Here is a 23,106-nt window from a genome sequence, read left to right as displayed (position 1 = left end):
GTTCTGCTACAGCAGGTAGCTGAGACTTGCGGCATCAGAGAAACTGTATTGTGGCTACATAGAATTTCTTTGGCTGAGCTAAAGACCCACAAATGTCCCTCTCGGTTTTTCGTGTATTACAGCTGAGAATATTCCATGTTTAGACTTGCGTCTTTTTAAATCCTAGTAATCAACTAAACTTACTCAAAATGAAGTGGAGAGATGAGGGGAAGAGGACCAAAATGTCATTTTTTTTTCTTGTTAGGAAACTAAGAATAACATCTCTTTCTAAGCTAAGGAGAACATACCCTCATTCCTTTTTTCAGTTTCAGTTTGTAGGAGTAGGGAATCTTTCTAATGTGTGTGTGTGTAACCAAGGATCTTTTTTTGCAAAACAACTACTGTCAAGCAATAGGTTATGAAAGTAGGAAGAAAAGTACCTGAATTTCACACGAAATGGACAGTGCATGTGAAAAGTTGCTTTCCCTGTCAAACAAAGCTTCTGTATTCCTCCCCTGTGTCTCTGTTATTGTTTACTTGGTCACTTTTTCTGGTTCATTTTTTTGTTTGTTGAACTGTTGAATTTAGTTTTGTCTTTTAGAACACCTAATAGCTGACATTTCAAGTGCAGTGCTTCTAATAACTGTGCACTAATAATTTCCCTAAATCTGGATATTTTTCCCCCCCCCCTACTTGATTACAAAAGCAGGAAGTCTGTTGTGGGGTTCTGTTTTTCTTCCACACAATAAACTGTATTGTCTGCTTACTATATTGGTATTTGGCTGACAGTAAACTCCTGGGGAATTGAAATAGGACCCATGAAAATCTAATTTTCTAAACATTTGTGTAAAGTAAAGCATGTTTACAGCTTCTAGAAGCACCAATATAGCCTTGCATCAATGTCATTTTAGTTGCTCAGCCACAGATTTAGTTTATGTACTTTGGAAAGGGACAGTAAGAGAACAGTGGCTTGCTTAATATTCCAGGTGTGCTTTTCAGCTTCAGGATAGGCATTGCCGGAGGCACCAAATATTTATATTAAATCATAAGTAGTAATTTTATTGAGAATATGAAATGATTTTTGGCACCAATTGAGTTTGTAACCACAGCAGTCAATTCACTAGCTTCATGAAGCATCCTTTTCAAAATGTTCATAGTTCTCATTTTTATTCAGTAAATCAATTCATTCCTAAAACCTATCATTTTGCTTCAGTGACACAGTTGAAAAAAGGAATGGTGGTTGAGAGGAAGTCCCTCTCCCCCTACAGTTTTACTGGAGATGAAGGTGATCGTGTTAAACAAGGGGGAGAAGATTGTTCAACCCATTTCCTACTGCTAGTCAGGTAGAAAGTAGCTCTATTCTCCTGCCACTGCCTCTAAGGATGGCCAGATTTCAAAGCAACTGACAAGTCAGTTTTTGCCTTAAAATGGTTGTCTGCCCACACATATAAATAGATACATTATCTTTTTCCACACAAGCCATTAGAAAGCTGTTAAAACTTTGGGGCTGTTTATATGTTTTCCTGCAACATTGAAGACAACTGTCATCTGAATTGTGTGCTGTCGTAGGCAAGAAAAGACATGTAGATATGCAGACGTTGAGGTCATTTTCCCTATTGATGCCTTCAGCTGTAATCAGTCACTTTAGTTAGTCTAAAGGATAAAATCCAGTGTTTGCACTGGCATTTTATTGCCTGGTAAGCATTTATGGCCTGTCATATATCTTAGTGTTATTAAACTGTTTTTCTCTTAGCCTTGAGTTAACTAATTAACTGTGTTTTTGGAAGAAGAAGCAGGGAGAAGTGAGCAAATCAGCCAGTGCTGACAGTACAACAGAGGGAACTCCTGCAGATGGTTTCACAGTCCTGTCCACCAAAAGTCTGTTTCTTGGCCAGAAGGTATGCTCCTGCATTTTTATAAATGAATACGTATTTTTCAGTGCTGCTTAGGGAATACCCCCTCCCACCACCCCCCTTTCCCCAAAACGTCTAGGTACAATGGACATTTCCCCACTGAGCACTTGAGGAGGTGTGTGATATTAGTTTTTGAACAAAGCAATTCTCTGAAATAACTTTCAGAACGTTTTAAAAATACATAAATGAGTCTTCATATGGCTACATATTTAAATACTCAATAGAAGGAAAGCCTGTGTGCTTGTAATCTGTCTCACCTTATTCATAAACAGCATAATTGTTACAGCAAAGCTTCTGCCAAAGATGAGATTATTCTAAGAATAAAATGTTTTTTTCCAATGGGCAGCCCACTTTATTGTTGATGTAAATGATTTACAGGTTTTTTTCAAAACCTATTTTAGACATTTGTTCATAATAGTGATTTTTGTGTTTTGTTCTGCTTTGTTATTTACAAAAGTTAATGCTGTATAACGATGAATGATGCATTTATGAAAAGCTAGAAGTCAACAATCCTTCTTTCCCTGTGAATATGCTTTGGGACATGGGGTGGTTTAACACAAATACAGATCTGCTTAAAGAGAGGATCCATTTAAAGAGACGATTCATTAAATTAATTTGGTCTTTTATCTTGAAACCTGCCTTTAGTTCGTGATACAAAATTTTTTTAAGTAAAACTGCATCTTTCTTCTATCATTCAGTAATCAGGTCATTGTGTTGTAAGTCATAAAAGATGAGCCATTGTCCATTGTGGAATGTATCTCCTCTGACTCATTTTTATTTCATGCTGAGGTTATTCTCCATTTATCCTTCCCCAGTTTGTTTGCTAAGTTTAACATGCATGAGAGTAACGTTATGTTTTGCAAGACTTCTGATTTTCCACATTTAATTTTACAGCTAGAGCTAGATGGCTGGTTTGGTAGGCTTTTGTGTTATTTGACTACTACTAGGGAGGTGATTTTGAACATATTTTTAAAAACATTTTGGTGACTAGATTAGAACCCTAAATTTATAAACTACTGTATGAAGAAAGATATTAACGTCAGACTTCTGGACCTGACTTTGAATTCCTTTTAGTTACCGTAGGAAACCTGTAATAAGACCTAGCATTGTGTTGACCCAGCAAATCCATGGGGCTTTGCTGTTGGGCTCAGTGGAAGAGAATCGTGAACTCCAGGACTGCTTTAAGCTGGGATGAGCAAAGCCAGTGTCTGTTGTAGAACTTTCCAGTGAGTTCTTTGTACTGGGAAATGGACTTTCTGGCTTTCTCACCCACTTGGAGTGCAGCCCCCTGAAAAAATTACTGGTAGGACATGTCCGTCCCTGTACTGGTTTGTTGTCGCTTAGCCCTGCACATGAGGGGCCAGATGTGTTAGCCTTTATTTGTAACACAGTAAACATAATTAAAAGAAAAATGAAACGAAAAATGAAAATCCCTTTGTCTCCTGTGAACGAACACTCCAAATGGAATGGATTATTTTCTGAGGGGCAGAGAATGCAGAGGTGCTGTTGAGCTGTGCCTAGCACGGATTATATACTGCTTTTGATTCCCTGTGGGAAACTTTTTAGAGGCAGTAAATGGTTAGTGTAAAAATCTAAGAAAAGTAGGGTATGTCTAACAAATATAAGAATTTTCTGTGTCCTATTATGTGTGAGTTAAAAATGAAATTCTTGCCGTGTTTGAGCTGATAAATAATATATTAATGCCTTTGTTCTGGTTTACCCCCAAAATAGCACATTTAGACCAACCTAAATTATTTTAAGCATTTGTGTTAATACTGAAAATGTGAAAAACTTAAAATGAAAAAACCTTTGCACTGTAGTGATCAAAGAGATTTCATTTAGCATAAAATGAACCAAACAAAAGTATTATGCTGGCTTATTCCTAGAAATATTTTCAGCCCATTCCCCAGAAATTATTTTCAAAACATGCCATTTTGAAATTACCAAGTAATTTTGATTTTCTCCTGATAAAAAAGGCAAAGATAAAACTTTCCATCATGGAATCAGTGGGATTTGGATGCATCCTCTCTCCTAAACTGGAGGTGGTTTTGTCTGGGCCAGGAGGCTCGGGGGTGTGCCAGGACGTCTGTGCTACATGCAGGTTTAGCAGACTGCGACCTCATTGACGGTGGCAGTTGTTAATTATTTAATTGACACATGGAAGTCTCAAATACTGGCTACTTATTTTGGAAATTTACAAATTAAATATAATGGTTATCTATAAAAACTCTAGTGACTTTGAATTGGTTAAGTGCTTCTGCTTAGCCATTTCTACATGCAATTGCTGTTTAAAAAGATAATATTGATTTTTAAAATATTGACCTAAGTTTAAGTCTGCTGCTTAACAGAAAAAAAATACCTGTTTTGTTAGAGTTGTCTTAAATTAGTGCCACATGGTATTCATAAACTTAATGAACTAAGAATCTTCTTCAATAGCGATTCTGGACAGTTGCAGTTTGATTCCTTAGACTTGTGCATGTTGCTGTTCTTGAAAGCGTGTGAGGGCAGGAGGTGTTTGCTCGTTTGGAGGAGGCCCTTCTATTCAGCGTAGCCTCACGCTCCTTAAAAAGCATTTTGAGGGAAGGAAAAATCTGTCAGGGAGGACAGCGTGTTAAGGTGGTTGAGCTGGAGGCCTGGAAACCATGAGTCCTGGGTTTGGCCGATTTTGAGATACTGTAAATCACGTTCTTTCTCTGTTGCCTTCCCCATCTGTGAAATGGAAATACAGTTACACTCTTCACACAGATGGTAGGAAAGCTTAATATGTTAAAACATTTTGAGCTTTTCCATTTGAAAAGCAAAAATATTCATATTAATCACAGTTACTTGATTTTTCTTGAATTTGTACATACAGATTTTCAGTATACTTTCATGTTCTGTGTGTTCTTAATAAACTACAGTGCAAACACAGAAACCTGAAACCAAAAAACCCAAGCACTTGGTATCTTTCAAACCTCCTGTGACATCCTCGAACACCTTTACAGCATGTCTCCCTGGTCTGCAAAACCGCTGTCTGCTGGATCAGGAGATAATTCACTAGATGCAAAGAAAGAAAATAATCCTGTTCTTAATATCATGTCATTCATAAGTGTTTAATGGGAAAAATCTTTTTGTTGGCTCCATGTTTGCAGAAGGGAAAGCGAAGGGGTTTATTTGGAAAAATGGCTCTTCAGCCTTGTAATATCCCCAGATTTAATTACTGAAAACACAAATGAGAACGTTGCGAACCTGGGTATTGTTCAGTTTTTAAAAAGTACTGTTACTGCATTAAATCTTTAGGTAACTGCTGACATTCAGCTAGAAAGTCTTAGAGGTCAGGAAGTGGCAAAGAACCCTTCAGTTATACCTGTAGAAGTTTATTAGTGCTACACTAAGTAAGTATTAAAATCTAGTTTAATATGTAAACAATCGCACATCCTACAAGTGACGTCCAAATGGAAACGTGGTATTCTGCACATTAACTCGTTTGTTTTTCCTGAGACAATTACGGAGTAGAGGCAGAGTTGTAAGAGCTCAAGCCTAAGCATTAGGGTTTGGGCTCCAACAAGCATCTTCCATTTTCTGTATGAAATTCATACCAGAAAAAGTTCCAAGACTTTAAAGGTAATTTTATCTGTAATAAGAAACGCAAGGCTTGCCTCAGAAAATACTCATGGATGTGCTAAATGCCATCTGCATTTTATCTGACTAACATTTAATTTAAATGTTACCTAAAGTTATGTCCATTCTTTGTTGCACATGTATATGCAAGTTGTGCCAATTGTTTATTTTTTTGAAGTAGCCCTTTAGGGGATCGCCTCTGTCTAATACATGCTTCATGCTGTTGGATAGTAAAATCGAGCAATTACTTGTTGGAGGATTTAATTCCATGGGAAAACTTCTGACTCTTTGTTTTAATTGTTTTTGGCAATTGGATAGCTAAACAGTGCACTGAACACTAAATGCAAAATTTAGCAAAATAATACTTAACTGCCAACACATGCTATCAGTGATGGGCAGCTTTTTAAGCATTTTGTTGTTGCTGTTAAATTGAAACTTTAATTGCCAGCTAATTGCTATTTAAATCCCATATATGAGGAGGCGCAGAGATAGATTAAAGGTCTGAAACCAAAGGGGTCCGGCAGACAATAGATCTGGGCAAAAACTTGTAGAACGCTGAATTAGGGATCAAAGAGAGTCACCTATAAAATGAACAAAACATGCTTAGGAACACACTAAAATCTCCACAAAACAGTCTTTTGGTGTGTGCATGTGTTTTGTTGTTGTTTTTTTTTTTTTTATTTCAAAATTCATACAGTTTCTTTAACATTTTGTTTTGATTTGATTTGACTTTTTTTTTTAAACAGCAGTTGCTTGTAGTCAAACTCAAGACTCAAACTCAAGTATGAATAACTTGCCACGTGTGAAGTATTAAAGGATTCTAAGCTATTTGGAAAGGAAGCTCTCTTAGATTTTATTGCAAATTCCCGAACAGACCTGTACTTAAAACAGGACTGTGAATTACACTCATTTTTAGCCAAAATCACCCTATTTTGAAGGAACGTAGTTTATTCAAGCAACATATGCAAATTTTATGAAATTGCAAGCTTTAGAAAGAGAAAGAAGGTCAATTCATATAATCACATGAATGAAATGGAAATAATTTTTTCATAAAACTTAAATGTATGGATGTTGGCCTCCTTAAATGACCCATTCACTTGTATCGGTTACATGAACTGGGTCGTATTCCCAATTAACAAACTCACACACACAAGAAGATTTGAAGAGTTTACAGAATGTGGATTAAAAACCAAGAGACAAAATTGAGTTAGTGATGAGATTAAATGCCATGCCTGAATGTATACGTTATGCTTCATAGGTTGAACCCAGCAGGCTTTGGCTTAACTGCAGCTGGCTTCAGGGCTTGCATAAATGAATGAGAACTTTCTCTTTCACAGTTGCTTTCCATATTGCCTAATCAGCTACGCAAATGATGATTTTCAATGTGTGTTTTAGATATAAGCATAATTTATGATGCCGATAATGTGCTTCCCCACATGAAAGAGTCCAGAAAATTTTTTGCACTTTAAAGTATTTTAAGTTTTGGCGGTAGTACACTTGATGCACATGAAATCAGACTTCCCAACACTGGCTATGAAGCAGCGTCACAACCCCCTGGTTATCAGCTTCCTCACATACCTGTCTGCAGGTTTGACTTTTGCCCAGTTTGGCATTTGCATCACACAGAATTTCAGAGTTGGAAGGGACCTCTAGAGATCATCTAGTCCAACTCCCCTGCTAGAGCAGGATTGCCCAGAGCACGTTACTCAGGACTGCATCCAGGCGAGTCTTGAAAATCTCCAGAGAAAGGGACTCCACACCCTCACTGGGCAGCCTGTTCCAGTGCTCTGTCACCCTCACCGTAAAGAAAACCGCATCAAATTGCCTCAAATTACAGAGTTGTTTCTGTGGTGTGGGTCACATACGGTGACGAGACACCCAAACCATCAGCAGTAAGCAACTTGTGCTGTCTCTTTACACCTCTAAGCACTTCCCAAATAAACCATCCTCACTGGTTTGGCATAGCAGGATCAGTTTGTTCCTATTGCTGGTCTTTTCATTGACTTTTTATTTATATACTAGTTTATAAGTCTTGCTCAAAATGTGTTGCTAGAAGTTGAAATCTGCCCTTCCTCATATGTCATTAATTCTTTTTATTCTTTTAAAAGCATGAAGTGCGGACATGAGGTTAATCTCTAGATAGCTGCGCTGACTTCCTCACCTTACTGTATGCCCATGAGAAATCCTTCTGATTTTGTAATGATTCAGGCAGCAATTGAGAAGCATCTTTTAAATAGAGGGGTGTTAAATGAGGAGTTAACGGGCATTAGTGGGTGGGGCTAAAGTCTCTGTTTTCATAAATGACAGAAGGAAGTAATGCAAATAAAATAAAAACTAGAAGCAATAAGCTCCTAATAGTGCCAGCTTACAGTACTTGACATTCACAAAGGCAGCAGATCTGTGCAGATGAAAAGCGAAGGGCCTGCAAGACAGAACGTGGTGACCACTAATAAGGAAAGAGAAAGGAACACGTCCCCTTGCTAGGATGGAGGAGTCGTCGGAGACAAGCCTGTGCTTTCTCAAAGATAGGCTCATGTTTGCTGGCTTGAAGCAGGAGGAGCGGCATCTTTTATCCAGTTTCAGTGCTGAACAGTCATGGCATGTTCCAGCAATCGATGCTTAAGAAATGATCAGGGTGTCCTTCATCTATACTTTGAGGAGAAACAAATAAGCTCTATTAATGCCAAAATAAGAATCCCAAATAGTGGCCAGCATAAAGCCAGAATAGAGCTTGTTAGTAGGTACATTCATATCCTCCCAGTGCGAACAATGTTTGAGTCTTGTGTTTGAAATTTTTTTGGATAATAACCCTCCTTTATGACCTGCCTTTTATTTTGCATATTTGTTTGCAGTGATGCTATCTCCATCTGTGTTGCAAAGCTCACTTTTCTGCAGCTTCTCTGTGATTTCCCAGCTGTCCTGTTATTTCCCACCTCATGCTTTTCTTTTCAGCTGAACCTTATTCACAGTGAAATCAGTAATTTAGCCGGCTTCGAGGTGGAGGCCATTATCAATCCTACCAATGCTGACATTGACCTTAAAGATGACCTAGGTAAATGGGGCATGGGTTGACACAACTAACGGTCACATGGAAATTATGGAACCCAGAATTTACTCTCTAGGGCTTCATACATTTAATAAGAACAGAAATTCAAATCTTGCAGGTTCTGTTTTGTTGAAGAACTGTATTCGAAAGACTTTTTTCACCAAATCTGAATACTTGCAGCCATTGCTAGTCTTCAAGTTGATTTCAGTTAAAACAAATCATTTAAATTCTTTTCCATAATGATCATATGTGACTGTTAGCTATTTTGGGGGGTTTCTTATTTGGATACTTTGAGGACTAAAATACTTTTTTGTCAGGTTGTTTTCAAAATAAGCAGTTTCTCCATTCTAACTGCAATCTCGGGGGTTTTTCTGATACTCAGAGTAGGCATAAAATTTCTAAAGAGGAATGATTAAATAATTAACTATGCCCCAATCTTTCCTACCTTGATTTCATGTTTAATTCAGTCAAATAATTTGTTTCCGTTATGCTTCAATTACTCCCTGTCACTTTCACATTCAGCTGAAAACAAATACTGATATTGTACCAACAATGAACTTGTAGATACTCTTGTAGATGGTGTATCGCTTTTAAAGCTTCTATCTTGGTCCAGATTGAGGAAAAAAAAATTAAAAAATCCTTCTTCAACAGAAGTGTGTTCTTCAGCAAAAGTAAAAGAAAAATTAACTTTCATGCATTATGTACTGCATTCCCTTCTTTGATGATTACTCCTGTTGCTGTCTTTTTTTTTTTAAACTTCCTTAATGGAATACAACCCATAATTCTTCTACTATTGCATTTCCTATGGGAATGTACACAAGTAATTTAACAAGAAAAAGTTCTAAGCTGGCTAATTTTTAAATCAGCGTTTCTCAGAAATATGTATAAGTTTACAAGTGTCTCGGCCATTCCAACGCATAGTTAGAAAATATGCCTTACCTTTAAAATATAAGAACGATCATTTATGTTTTTTAAAGCAAATTCAGTACATACCTGTCTGCAAATACATGGTTTCCTCTGAAGGAGACTGTCATTTTTAGAAACAAAGTGCTGAATCGTTATACGTATGAAGATTAGTGCCTGTCAGCTTATTGATGCTGACAAAATGGAGAAACTAGTTATTTTGTTTGGCTTGATGATCCTGAATTTCTTTTTTTTAAACAGATTCCGTATTTTAGTGTCATGCTCTGTGGGGAACTGGTTGTTCTAGGTTTCTGCAAAGTGAAATGGGGTATTAGCTGATTTTAAAACTTTGGAAATGATCTCTTGTGATTGCTCTGACTTGTCATTTTAACATTTATTTGATCATGTCATACTCAAGATTCCTCCTCCTGTTCCCTACACCCCTTTCTCTACACACACCTGCACACACACCTCAGCATACTCCTTTGGCGCAAGGTTTGGAGATGTAAAGGTAGGAAAATATGGACGTTGGTACCTGTGTAAATGTAGAGCCTGTGCTGGGTCTCTGTCCAACGTGGTTGATATACATCTGTTTACCTGTTGTAGTTGCAAGTTGTACAGGCTGACATTGCCACGATCGACAGTGATGCTGTCGTTCACCCGACAAACTCTGACTTCTACACCGGTGGTGAAGTAGGTAATGGAAAGTTCAGTGCTGCGGAGTTTGTATGTGTGTGCATGGTCAATCAGCAGCCACAAGCTTGTTGTAGCTATGCAGATTTGCATTCATTTCTCACTTCCAGCAGTCCTGACTGATGACAAAAAGAAATGAATAATTGCAAACTCAGTAGGCGGTTCTGATTTTTATCACCAAATCAGACTTTCAGAAGTAACAACAGAATGCACCGCCAAAATTTGAAGGGCAGGAACAGTACGTTCAATGCAGGCGTGTGACCAAGGAAAATGAATTGCCGCATTGTTTGTTTGACGTGTTAAATGCCTGTCTTGAATATGGTTTGAGTCTTGATCTTTAGATTTCTAACCAGTTCCAGTACCCCATCTCGATGCCAAGTTTCAGATGTTCACATCTGACGCGCTGGATCTAGCCCATCTGTATTTTCTGAACTCTTAAGATTGGTTAGTTTTTTCATATTTTACCTTACGGACCGATTACTTTCATAGCCCGGCTCCACGGTCCTCACGCCCACAAGTACACGGCCACGGGTACACGGCCAATCGTACGTACATGGATGATTTTCAGGCAGTCAGTCACCTAAGGTACACCGATGAGAGAAGGCACGGTAGCAAACATGACAGACATCTTAATTCAGTATGTTAAGCGTCCCCTGAGTAACTCTTATCTTAGTAATACGCCACTCTGCATACAGTGTTCTGAAGGATTTCATAAAAGGGTAGCAGTCCTTTAACTGAACTGCCGTGGTAATTACAGAAGGCAAATCAGAATTTGGACTGAATACAGAAGTTACTGGTAAGGGTGATGACGCTTTAAAAAAAACATCACCTGATCCCAGCCTGTGTTCTACATCTCACCTAAGCCTCATCGCTGTGCAAATGGCCTCCCTCCACGCCTGCTCTTTCCAAAGGGGCTACTGCCCGAGGGACGCGTGGGCTGATGGAGCTCTGGATGGCCTCTTGGGCAGGAACAGCTGGGCCTTGGCTAAACATGCTGCAGAGACATTAAAATAAGAGTGACATAATACCCTGTATCTGAAGAATATGCTTCTAAAGTCTGTCAGACCCATTTAGCTAATGTGCTTGTCTCCTACCCTTTGACAAAGAAATGCTTTGCTACCCTACAAAGAAAATCATCTCTCGAAGCTGTACTGCTCATTCCTTAGCGTAGGTTCCTGGTGCCTCTGACTGCTGTAAGAAGGAATAGAAGTGCACAAATGCTTAGCTTCCAATGATTAACTTTTACCCATCTAAATTTTTTTTTTTTTTTAATTTTTGTTGGTTTTTTCCCTAACAATTTAAATGTACTGGGGGCTTATCCTGAGAATTTTACAGCCTAAATTTCTGCTAACGCTGTTTTCAACACTGATACCAATGCCTGCTTGGAAAGCATGCGATAATGATCTTATTCTCATGGGAGTGACACATATTTATGCCTGTGAGCAAATAAGCTACTAACCTTGAAGCTGTGAAGCAAGACTTCCATCAAGAAACTTGCTAATGTAGTGGAAAATGGTTAAATACAGTATGTCCTTTCCCAGATGAAGCTAATTTACAACATAGTTCTGGAATATAATTTCAATATAAACCCTCACTATTCATCAGAAGAAGAGTGTAATTGAGGAGTAAATGCAGAAAACCTCACCAATTCATACCAAATAAGACTTTTGCTCTCTGTTGTACCAAATCTGCAAGAAGAGAGCTCGGTGAAATAAACTGACAGGGTTGTTCATTGCTTTTAATTATAAATTAATTCCCAGTAGAAGGGAAAAAGCTGATCCTTCTGGATTGAATTAAACCAAACCAGGCTAAATTCCATTAAATGTACAACAGCTTTGCAATGGCAAAGAAATGACCTACTTAATAGATCTTTTCTGTTCCTAGGTTCTGCACAAGGCTTAATTATGTTTCCCCTTGAAACGAGAAATTAAGGATTATGAATGTCATGGGGTTTAGGATCTAAGTTCACGGCCTCAAGGGGAATATAACTGGAATATATACAAATATGAATGATATGGAAATACAGGCTATAACTAGAATGGCGGACTGTTTCTTTCCCTCCCCATCCCTTCTCTGTGGGAGTCATTTGGGAAGCCCCCGGTGTCACACACATCTGCTGGAGGGTGCAGCAAAGGGCACCCTGGGTCCTGCGTTTCCAAGCCCCTCCGTTCTAGGGTGGATTTCCTTCCCCAGCCCGCTCTCCTAAGACACACTGCTGCTACAAATAAAGCCACTACCATCTTTTCCAAGAGATTTATAAGGGGGTGCCTTCCACTCGGTTGCACAGGGATAGGTACCTTTGAGTTTCGGAAAATTCTTAGTGAGGAGTTTGCTAAATAAACTTAGACCAAAGTATTTATATAAAAAAAAAGCTTAAATGAGCACAAAGATCAGATCACACTCTGACCTTGCAATCCAGCTTTTGGCAAACACCCCATGTGAATTGGTTGTGAAAAAAAAAAGCAAAAGAAAAGGCATCCATTTTTTAATTGTCCTCAGCTTTTGTACCCCAAAAGCAATAAACTGCCAATAGCAAAATAGAGGCAGGGTAACAGAGACACTTTTTGAATGAATAAACAAATGCATTGTTTTCAACTTTTAATCTTCATTTTGGAAGAAATTTAGCAATGGTGTCAGAACAAAAGCATCTCGCAGTCCTCTTTGTCCTTAGAGCTGTAGCCCTATTTACTAAACGGAACCTTGGAGGGGGGGCTCTGCTTCCTCGAGCATACAGTATGTGCACTTCCATCAGAAAATGCGTTTTTTCTTTCTTCATCAGTGAAAGTAAGGGGTTTCACCAAATAAATGTTTAGAGATCTTAGTTCTGAATTTTTGGAAATCAGTTTTCAAAGTAATATCTCAAATCAGAGCCTTTATGATATCACTGCTTTTTACTTATCTACCTTTATAATTAACGTGCACAGTGCAAAATTATGTGGGATGCTTATGTAGTTAGGAAAATGCTTTCTTGGGCTGTTTTTTTATTTTGTTTTATATTAATATTTAAAACTAGAGCTGCAAAATAAGATCTAAACCATTTAGTGATGGACTGCCTTTGTAAACGGCGTACCTTTTGGTTGCCCTGAAACACCGCACAGCTCTTCTCCTCCCAGAATGACTTTGTCCAGCTCCTTAGCTGTAGTTAGAGAAGTTCATTGGAGGAATATGTTCCTTAGAGATTCTCCTTATTTCTGAGGCTCTTCCTCTTGGTTAAAGGTGGCTCAACAAGCTGGGCAGTTACCAAGTAAAGCAGCCCGCTGCACTCACGAGACTGTTTCATTCCTGGTGCCACCTGTTGGGGTCAGGGACCAAGATCAGGTGAGTTTCAAATTCTTATTGTGGCAAATGGCTCTTTAAAACAATTTGTAAGCGAGAGGGGAAATGAATCTTAGGGGAAGGAGTTATGAACCTTCAACCACTCTCGAGCTAGCGCATTCTTCTGGAGCGTTTCACACTAATAGATGCTCATGATAAGGAAGGAGGTAGGGATGTCATGACAGATGTTTTGACTTTAAAATCTGCGCCTGAGAATGTCGGCAAGGGATACCGAGGTGAGGTTTTTGGGTTGTTAGGGTTGTCTCTTTTGGTTTTTTCTTTTTGTCGTTGTTGTTGTTGTTGTTTTTAATGACTAGATAATTCTGAAGTCCCAAAAGGTTTAGATCTTACTTTGCAGTCCCCAAAAATATGTTTGGGCACAAAAACTCTAGAATGATGTAATAAAAAAATAATGATGAGTCACATGTCTGCTGTGGCAACCTGGGATCAGAGGAGTAAACTAACCATTCTCTGTTCAGGGAGCACTTTGGAAAAGAAAGGCGGCAAGGAGTTTGTGGAAGCTGTCATTGAGCTTCGCAAAAAGAACGGGCCGTTGGACATAGCTGGAGGTGAGGTTCTGCGCTTCGGAAACCTGCCCACAAAACACCGCGGGCACCGGTGGCGCTGGCACCGCGCTCTTCCTCTCAAGCTCCTTCTAGTACGACGCTTGGGTTCGTGCTGTCTGCAGACAGCTTCTATGGGTTACCTGGTATTTGTATTCTCCAAAGTTAAAATACACACCTTGCATCTTGAGTAACCTTTAGCAAAGCACCTGGGAAATGGTGTAGTGGTGTAATATCACAAGTAAAAGCAGGCTATTTGCAGCTACGCACAGACACAATGAATGGCGATTGTTAAGGGCACAGTTCAGAGAAGCAATTAATTAGATGCTTATTTTTCAGAATAGTTGAGTCCAACTCTATTTAAACATCTGCTTTGCTGAAATGCCGCTGACTTTCACTGAACTTAAGCACGTGCTTGAAGTTAAGCATCTGCTTGGGTACTTGGTTTAATCAGTGCCAGAATCATCACTATAAAAGCTTACGACTTTGTGATGCCTAGTTATCAAAATTTATGTAATATCTGAGAAAAATCTACTATATGAGTAACAAAGTTGGGTAATGACGATATATAATTTTACACCATCTGTGAAATTGCTGATACATATTGTTCATATAGAAGGCTGATTCTGCCATCTGTGTTTATGCTATAAAAATAAATACAGTGTGCGCAGTTTTGTAAACGAATTCTGAATAAAACTGAAGAGGAGATGCAAGACTTCAGCTCTGACAGGAAAAATTACAACTGTTTACTTCTTAATAACGTTGGGTTTTTTTTCCTTGCTTTTAAAAAATTTTAATAAGGTTTTCTTGTTTTACAAAAATATGGAGAATCAATTACTCACTTTTTTTTTTTCTTACTTCAGTACGGTATTCTTTATCAGCCAAGACCAAACTGCTTACAAATAGATTTTTTTTCTTGGCCCTCAGTGCATCCCTCAGATCTGAGGCTGCTACACCGGGAGAAACCGGCTGTTAGGGACTTGTTGGAGGACTCGAGAGAAGAATTGATACACATCGATTTCTCAGTCATGCAGATATTTAGTTTTCAAATTTCTCAGTTACATGGGTATCCCTTTGATCTACGAATAACCAGGATCCTTATTTGGAATATAATTATAACTAGTCCAGAATGTGTCCAAGGTTCTCTCTTTCTGTTTCTACAGCAAAAGCATAACTGACTTCCCCTTTCAAAGCATTTGTATGTGAAGTAAGGGACAGCTGCTCTTGGTAATTAGCAGTTGTCCTCAACAGAATCCTAATGAGTTGATTAATGACTACCCTAGGAAACACTCCCTGAGAAATATTAAAATTGGTGATGTGTATCAATACAGTTATTTCATTCTTTCAGGATGAAGATATTATCCACATTTCACATCTGACTAGAGAGATGTCAGCTGCTTTTAATAGATTTTTCTTGGATTTATGATGTATTCTGAACCTGCCAACATTTTAGTCGCACATTATGACAAATTAATGTTGCCTTAACACTGAGGCTATTCAACATGTTGAGAATCTGCAAACCCATAAGAACATAAATGCTTGTGCTTCCATTGTCCGTCAGAATGTACTTTTCTGATTAACCCCTGGTCGAAATGCCGTATGACAAAGTCTTTTCTCTTTCCTGCAGCAGCTACAGGGTAGTATCCATATGTGATGATTGTGCTCCAAGAGTTATTTATACTATACTTAAATAACAATATGCCTCATAAACATTCCAGAATGGAGTAGAGGGTTTCTGGCCTCTAAGCTCCTTTACAAACCTGATTTTTATTTTTATTTTAAATTATTGGTATTTTTATTAATGTTTTTGAAGACACAAGCTGACATTTTGTACCTACACTTTTGTGGCCGTGTATGATTATGTCCCAAAGCGTGCCTGTGAGGGGGCTGACTCTTTGTAAAGGTTCAGTGTTTGCTCTTGTGAGATTTTGACTAGATGGGTTTTTTCCCCTTAGCTTGTGATTGGGGTGTTTCTATTCCCTCTTTTTTTTTTTTTTTTTTTAATTAAAAAAGCAAAGCAAAGTTACAAGTTTTTAATTGCAAGCACAGAGCTGTGAGTTCTGAAACGGCAGCGATGCTCTCACCCTGTTTGCTGGTGGGCGGAGCGCAGTGTGTTGCTGCTCTGTGATGGGAATTGGTGACCCCAGACTGTGTTCTCCTGCTGAGAGAAGGTCTCTTGGCTGGAGAATCCCCGACTGTCGGAAGTCTGTAGGCAGGATCTGCTGCATCCTCTTAGTCCCCACATGTCCGTGGTAGTATCCTGGTGATAATATACGATTAGCATGGTATAAAATTCTTTTTCCTTTCTTTGTACACACAAGGTCTCTCTTGTTGGCATATAAACATCATGAATCAAACATTGTAAATCTAGAAATGCACTCCCTCCAACCATCGGTGAAGAATGTGATGAAAGAGATAAACTAAACCCAGCATTGTTTAAGTGGTCTCGGATGACCCGTACACAAAAAGCCCGAATAAGACCAGGCCCAAAGTCTTGAAATCATGCAAAATGTTCTCTTTGCAGTTACTCAACAAAGCTGGAAATAAAGCAAAAATCATAATTCACCTCTTTTCCAGCCTTCCTTACCAATTTGCAGAGCATTAATAGCTCTGAACTGATCCGGTTTGGGCTGCCGTGAGATCAGAAGCTGGCGAAACAAACCGTGTGTTTAGCAGGAGTAGCTGAAGGTCACACAAGTCGTAACTCTGCGCGACTGCCCGGCATCCTGGTATTTACTGTAGCTCTGCAATAAACTGAACTAAAGCAAGACCATCCCTTGAATGGGTTTACATTCTAACAGATTTCTGCTTTTTTCCTTACATGTTACACAAGTTTGCACAATCCCTGGTATAAATGTGTTTTCTTTGATGTCAGCCATGAATTCTTGCTCTCCCTAAAATAAGATCGATTATAGCTATGATTTATAAATTACCACAGCAAAGCGCAGCTGGAAATGGAAAATGCAAAGTCTCTGTGATCGTGTTGTTATATTTTAAGGCTATGTGATTTGTAACCTAAAACATTCACGGGGGCTGAGGGAATGTCTATCAATTGTTTGTTATTTTAATCACATATGCGCTCTTTTAATCCTAAAGAGAGAAAAGCAATTATGTTTCACTTTCGGTTCTCACTAGCTGTTGTCAGTGCCGGCCACGGATTGCCTGCAAAATTTGTGATCCACTGTAACAGCCCAGGCTGGGGCTCAGACAAATGCGAGGAGCTGCTGGAAAAGACGGTGAAGAACTGCTTGGCTCTGGCTGACGAAAAGAAGCTGAAATCAATTGCATTTCCTTCAATTGGCAGTGGCAGGTAAGGCCGTTACACAGACCCGGTACTTGATGCCAAATAGGTCACATATTTTAAGTGCCATCTCCTGTGTTCCAGTCCCTTCTCAGGTACCAGCCCCGTTGGTATAATGCTGACTTTATTCTTGTTCGTTTAGATCGGTTCCCTGAATGAAATGTTTCTTCTAGGTTTGTCTGAGCTGTGCGTGGAGCCTGCAGGTATTCTCCTGAATAATAGTTCAACTTTGGCAGGTCTAGCAGTGACCCCAGCAGAATCTTAAAGCATGCAAATAGGTTAAAGAGCATGAAACGAACTTTTAAAGAAGATGTTATAAAGGATATTATAAAGACTTTTTTCAGACTGTCAATTTGTTCATATAAATTGGGGATGTGGAGGAGAGCATGAAGAATCTAGTTTTAGTGCCTAATTAAACTTACTGCAATATATATCAGATGATGATGATGATATGATGTCCAGAGTACACGTCTTGGTGTTCATTGAAGCAGCAAACCTGAAGTGCCTTGGTTCTCAGGATTTGCAGAGTCGCTTCAAGTTTTCACCCAAAATTCATGAGCTGAATTCCGTGCAGTTTACATCATGTGACTCTGTCAGAAAAAAAAATAAAAAAGGCCTTAAAAGCCTTTGCCAGGGTTTTTGAAAGCTAAAGTCCAAAGTGAAGGTCCTTTGGCTTTGTACAGGATGCTCGGTGCCTTTGAAAGTTGGATTGTGTTCTTAAGAGTCTGAATACAGACTTCACTTCTGATCTGAGGTGCTTGGGTTTGGGCTGGGGAGGGAGGTTTGGAACATGTAGCGATGGCTCAGTGTGAAGACCAAGGGCCAAATCCAGGCTGAATTACACAGTTGTGTACTTAACCCTGAACAACTGCCCCTTTTCAGTTTGCCATGAAAGAAGTTGGCTGATGTACAGCAAGAATATTCTTCCCATTGTGCCGTGTTGCAACACCAGATTAATTCCTGCATGTTCTGTGGGGCAGGGCAGGAAGTGCTGTTTGAGCTTGTGGGTGAATGACAATAAAGAAGGATAATAAATTTAAGCGACTTGCATCAGACAAAGCTCCAAATAAGATTAATTTGCCAGGGTGTCGTTTTAAGGAGGTAACATGAGCCTACTTTATAGAACAGTAGAGAAATACAGTGGAGGGTTCGTACTAACCTGTTGAATTAGGTGTCAGGTTCTCAGGCAAAGAGAAGCTCTCAGTTGCTCTTTGGGAGAAACTGTTCCTCCATGGGCTGTAGAGTGACTATGGAGTTGGTCACGTGCGTGCCTAAAGCGAGACTATGTAAAGTACCTTCCACGGAGCCCTTTCTTTTCTGGGCAGCTCCCAGCAAAGGACCATTCCCGACCCTTGTTGCGAAGTAGTTGATTGGTGTTGGAAGATGATGAAACCCTGAATAACCATGAGATTCACGTTCTGGTATGAAATCTGGTTACTGCCAGGCAAGGTCTGTGGCTGAGTTCTCCACTTGGCATATGCCCGTCAGTCTCACTCAAGCCAGTGGTGCTTTTAAAAGATGGAGAGGGATCAACAAGCCTTGAGAAATATATGAGGTTGTGTATTTTCCCTTTTTCCTCTTAATTAGAGATATTCAAACATAAATTAATTCTGGAGAGAACAGAATATATTCTGACAATACTCTTTACTTGTTTTTATGAAGTTAGAAGCATTAAAAAAAATAAAAGTAAAGCTTTTAAAGACAGCGAATGCCAAAGACACCACATGTATGCAGCTGTTCTAGTACAGACATCTGTCAAGCAGACATCACCCAATAAACCCACATAAACAGTTTCATTCTCTTTTATAGTTGAGGAATGGGATTACATGAGGGCAGTTCAAATAAATCAGGGGGGGAAATAAAATAGCATACTTGTAGCGTTCAGTGGGCCAGATGCTCAGCTACAGCCAACTTGTGGAAAGCACAAGTAGGGTGCCGTAAAAAGGTAGCCTGGAGTTCAGTCTGGTAGGGCCAGCAGGAGAACAGGGAAAGGAGAGTCAGGGATTGAACATAAAATCATCCTCAGAGGAGGGATTTCATTCTGAGGCTCTGACTTTGATCCGAATCGACATTAGCTTGGCTAAAGGCTCAAACTGCCTTTCCACAAGAATTTAACTCAGACCGGTAGATCGACCCAAGAGGTTTCTGTTTCTTCTTGCAGCCCACACATGGCCATTGGGTTGTTCTACTCTGTCTCCCTCCTCTTTTTTGGGACAGTGATCCTAAAGAATTCACTTGTTATCAGCTTCCCTGGGTGGGTCTCCCTTTGACCAGGGCGTTCCTCTTTCATTTGCCCTGTTGTGACCGCCCTGCTGGAACACTACTGAAGTGGAAGTTGTGTGACTTCAGGGTCCCCCCCACAAAGCAAGCAATTCCGAAACAGCGTATACCCTGATTTTGATGCTGGCCTGCCTGACAGTTCCTGCTCAGGAGCAAAATTCCTCAAAGGTCTGTTCAATATACGTCAGGATGCAGCGTTCATAAGTAACTAGCAAGTGATCAGCTGTGGAGGCATGCTGAGGCTGTGTCTTTTTCTCTATGTAAGCTGACAGTAGGAAGTAGCTCCTGTGTCAAAACTATGCTCTCAGTTGATTAACTTGTCACACAGCTGATTCTGTTTGACCACCTAATTTGCTTCAGAAGAGTACAAGGTCTTTTCACAATGCTTTTTCCTTTTTTTTTCTGCTTCTTCTTCTTCAATAAAAGAAAAAATTGAGCATTTTTAGAAAAGAAAGAAACAGCGTGAGCTACGTCATGTCATCATTTTTGAAATATTGCAAGTATTATCTTCAGGCAGCGTGTATAATATCACATTACAGGCAGCATTACCACAGAATTGCTCTTGGTGTATATTTTTATGGTAAGGTAATGTGCAGGAAGCGGGCCATGACACAGGCAGTTGCCTTTCTCATTCTGTGTCTTGCAGCATGTAATGAGAGGGAGAGTACAACAGCGCTTTATTGTCGGTTTGGTGCTTCAGTGAGCAAATGCTACGTGATGTTGCACCTGTCAGTGCCAGAGGTGAATGTAGCCCAGCTTCTTCGAATTGCTGAGGAAATCCGGCGAAACTCAGCCATCTGTGTAATCTGTAAATTATTAGTAGTATTAATAGTACACACTTTATAACAGGTGGATTAACCATCATATATCTGTCAGTGCATGTCAGGTGACCAGGTCACGTTCAATGGGCTCTTTCAAATTCTGTTAGGGCCCTACCCGTAACAGAGCAATCATGTCCCATCACCTTCAGCCTGATTTCTGAGGCTCGGGGAGGGCTCGAGCTTCGGCTGGGGTGAAACCTCAGTCTGGGGGGGTGGCAGTGCTTCAGGAGTAATGCCCCAGCAGAGCTTTGGCCACAGTCAAAGTAGTTACCACGTGTAATTTCAGGAGTTTGCCATGACCTATAAAACTCACAGTTCAGGTCATGGCTTGGTTCAGACCATTCTACTTGTGCTTGACCTGTTTTAAGATTGGATAAAATTTTCAGACAAGGGCTGCTAGATAAAAATGTGAAAAAACTTGTAAGAAGGGTTCCCGGGCTAGACAATGAGCTTTGAAATTCAGTCATGCAGTTTTGTCACCTGAGAAAGCAGCAAGGTTTGTTGTTTGTGGCTTCTCCAGAAGAGGGGAGCAGGAGTCTCTTCTTTAGGCATTACTAGAGGAGTAGAAAGGCTTCTGGTTTTTAGATCTCTCTGGTTGATACCAAGCAGATGTCCTTCAACATATTTTATTTTAGGACCGTACTTAGATTGACTCACCCTGTGATTAAAAAGGATGTAAGGAGTGTCGGAAGCGGTGCTGAGGTGGTTTAGAAAAGCCAGCAAGTCCCTGAAGTCTGTCTCGGCCCCGCCACAGCCGCTGTGGCTTCCCAAGCCGGGGAAGGTTAGACTGACCCCACCTGGGCAAGACCCTCCGTGACCCAGGAGAGCGGACTTGCTCACCTCCACTCACCCTGCTTCACTTTTGCTACCACGTCTGAAACGGTGAGGGCATGGCCAGAGCTGTTTCTCACTACCAAACTACTAGAACTCATTCTCTTCAGTCTGCAGCAAGGCTGTACAAGTAACTTCCTTAATTTTGTGCTGTATTATTAACCATTAATAGTGATAAAACCATTTTGTACTTTGTGTCTTTTCACGCTTCATTTTCTGTATGGACTTCTCTATCCCTTTTTATTTTTCTTTAACGGTTGGTTTGCTTTCAGGTCAGGTTTGGCTCTGCAACTGTAATGTATATGATGCTTTCCCAGACGCTTCGGGAACACCGTTAAACGAGAATAATTGACCCATCAGATATTGTAAGGTTCAACCCATTAATGTGTGTGGACTCCGTATTCATATTTTAGGAATGTTTTTCCTCTGTTTGAACATTTTTAAGTCTTGCCTAAACAAACAAGTTTGTAGCTTCTAATCCCGACTGTAAACACTGGCTTTGTAGCTTTATTTATTTACCATGCTGCGGTAGAGAAAGGGCTGAGCGTTTCCTGCGAGGTCACACTGTCAAAACCTTGTTCAGCGAGTCTGGAGTTTCTTTCTTGGTTTTTGTCTCTCCTTCTAGAAATGGCTTCCCAAAGCAAACGGCCGCTCAGCTGATCCTGAAAGCCATCTCCAGCTATTTTGTGTCAACAATGTCCTCTTCAATCAAGACGGTGTACTTCGTGCTCTTCGACAGCGAGAGTATAGGGATATACGTGCAGGAAATGGCCAAACTAGATGCCAACTAAGCCTAGAAAGCGACAGTACCAGCCCCTTCTTCTGCCCATCGTCCTCCCCAAATCCTTAACTCCTTGTGAAGCAGAGCATCCCTTATTTTAAATTTTGCTCATCTAGGGGAATAAAGGTGGGGGTTTTGTTGTTTTTTTTTCTTGTTTTGTTTTGGGGTTTTTTGTTTGTTTTCATTTTTACTTTCTACGATGTTTTATGTTGGCACTGATAGTTGGCATTACTGCTGTTAATGCACTGTATACCAGGCATCGTCTGAACTTAGTGTAATCTAGGAGATTTTATAGTTTTATTTTAATGAAGTATGGATCGAAGCAGAAAGCCGTTAGGAGTACGTAGTCTTTTACTTGTGAAAGAAACAGGCCAACCCTATTTTGTAACTGTGTTGTGGTGCTTTATCAATACATCGAGTGGCGTTCCTTTCATTTTTTAAAAGAACAGATGCTATAAACCTAATTTGTGTTTGTTTATTGTCTTAATGATAAATCTGGAAGAAAAAATACAGAAACCCTGTTGTCCTTAATTATATTTACAATTTTGAAATCGTGTGAATTGATTTAGTAAAATGTTTGAACTGTTGCTGTTGGTGTACTTGAATTAATTTTTCCTTTAAGCCTTTGTTTTCTAAATCCAGAAAAGGTAGCTATGAGAGGGGTGATAAAACACCAGATCTGAACCAGTGGCCTGGAAACGCCTTTGGAGATGCTGGGCCTCGGACCTGCGCTGGCTGGCTGGGTGCGTGCCTGGCGACACTCGCCGTCAGAGCGTTTTCTGGTGAGCGTTCAGACTTTCCAGTTGGTGCTTCAGATCCTCCTGTTCAGAATCTGACTTAATTGGCTGTTTAGTTTGGGAGGTTGAAGCCTTTTAGATCAAGCAAGGCCCAGGAGTTTTTGAACTAGTTCCAGTCATTTAATATTGGCCTGTTTGAAGCCATTTTGTGGTTTTTTTTCCAAATATTTATGAGCCCGGTTTGTATTGGTTGCCATATCATTTGCACAGCTGAAATCCATAGCAACATAAACCTTTACGGAAGCCACTTGTTTTTTTGTACTTTGAGAAAGAAGAGGTTACA

General features: G+C 39.8%; 1 protein-coding gene across 4 annotated transcripts in view; it reads left to right on the top strand.

The window, feature by feature from the left end:
• MACROH2A1 (macroH2A.1 histone) overlaps nucleotides 1–22,613 on the top strand; it is a 46,246-nt gene extending 23,633 nt beyond the window's left edge. The window contains exons 5-9 of one of the 4 annotated variants that reach the window (XM_074603447.1): nucleotides 1,767–1,877; nucleotides 10,048–10,138; nucleotides 13,929–14,018; nucleotides 17,148–17,322; nucleotides 21,871–22,613. In XM_074603447.1, the coding sequence (XP_074459548.1) occupies nucleotides 1,767–1,877; nucleotides 10,048–10,138; nucleotides 13,929–14,018; nucleotides 17,148–17,322; nucleotides 21,871–22,036 (633 nt within the window). In that variant the 3' untranslated portion in view covers nucleotides 22,037–22,613. Of the gene's footprint in view, nucleotides 1–1,766; nucleotides 1,878–8,444; nucleotides 8,545–10,047; nucleotides 10,139–13,928; nucleotides 14,019–17,147; nucleotides 17,323–21,870 lie in introns of all 4 variants that reach the window. The other 3 variants (XM_074603448.1, XM_074603446.1, XM_074603444.1) reach the window with 3 other exon arrangements.
• The last annotated feature ends 493 nt before the right edge of the window (nucleotides 22,614–23,106 follow it).

The sequence above is a fragment of the Larus michahellis genome, chromosome 11, assembly GCF_964199755.1.
Source record: "Larus michahellis chromosome 11, bLarMic1.1, whole genome shotgun sequence".
Taxonomy (NCBI): Eukaryota; Metazoa; Chordata; class Aves; order Charadriiformes; family Laridae; genus Larus; species Larus michahellis.
The sequence above is the reverse complement of the archived record's forward strand: the minus strand, read 5'-3'. Positions and strand labels throughout refer to the sequence as shown.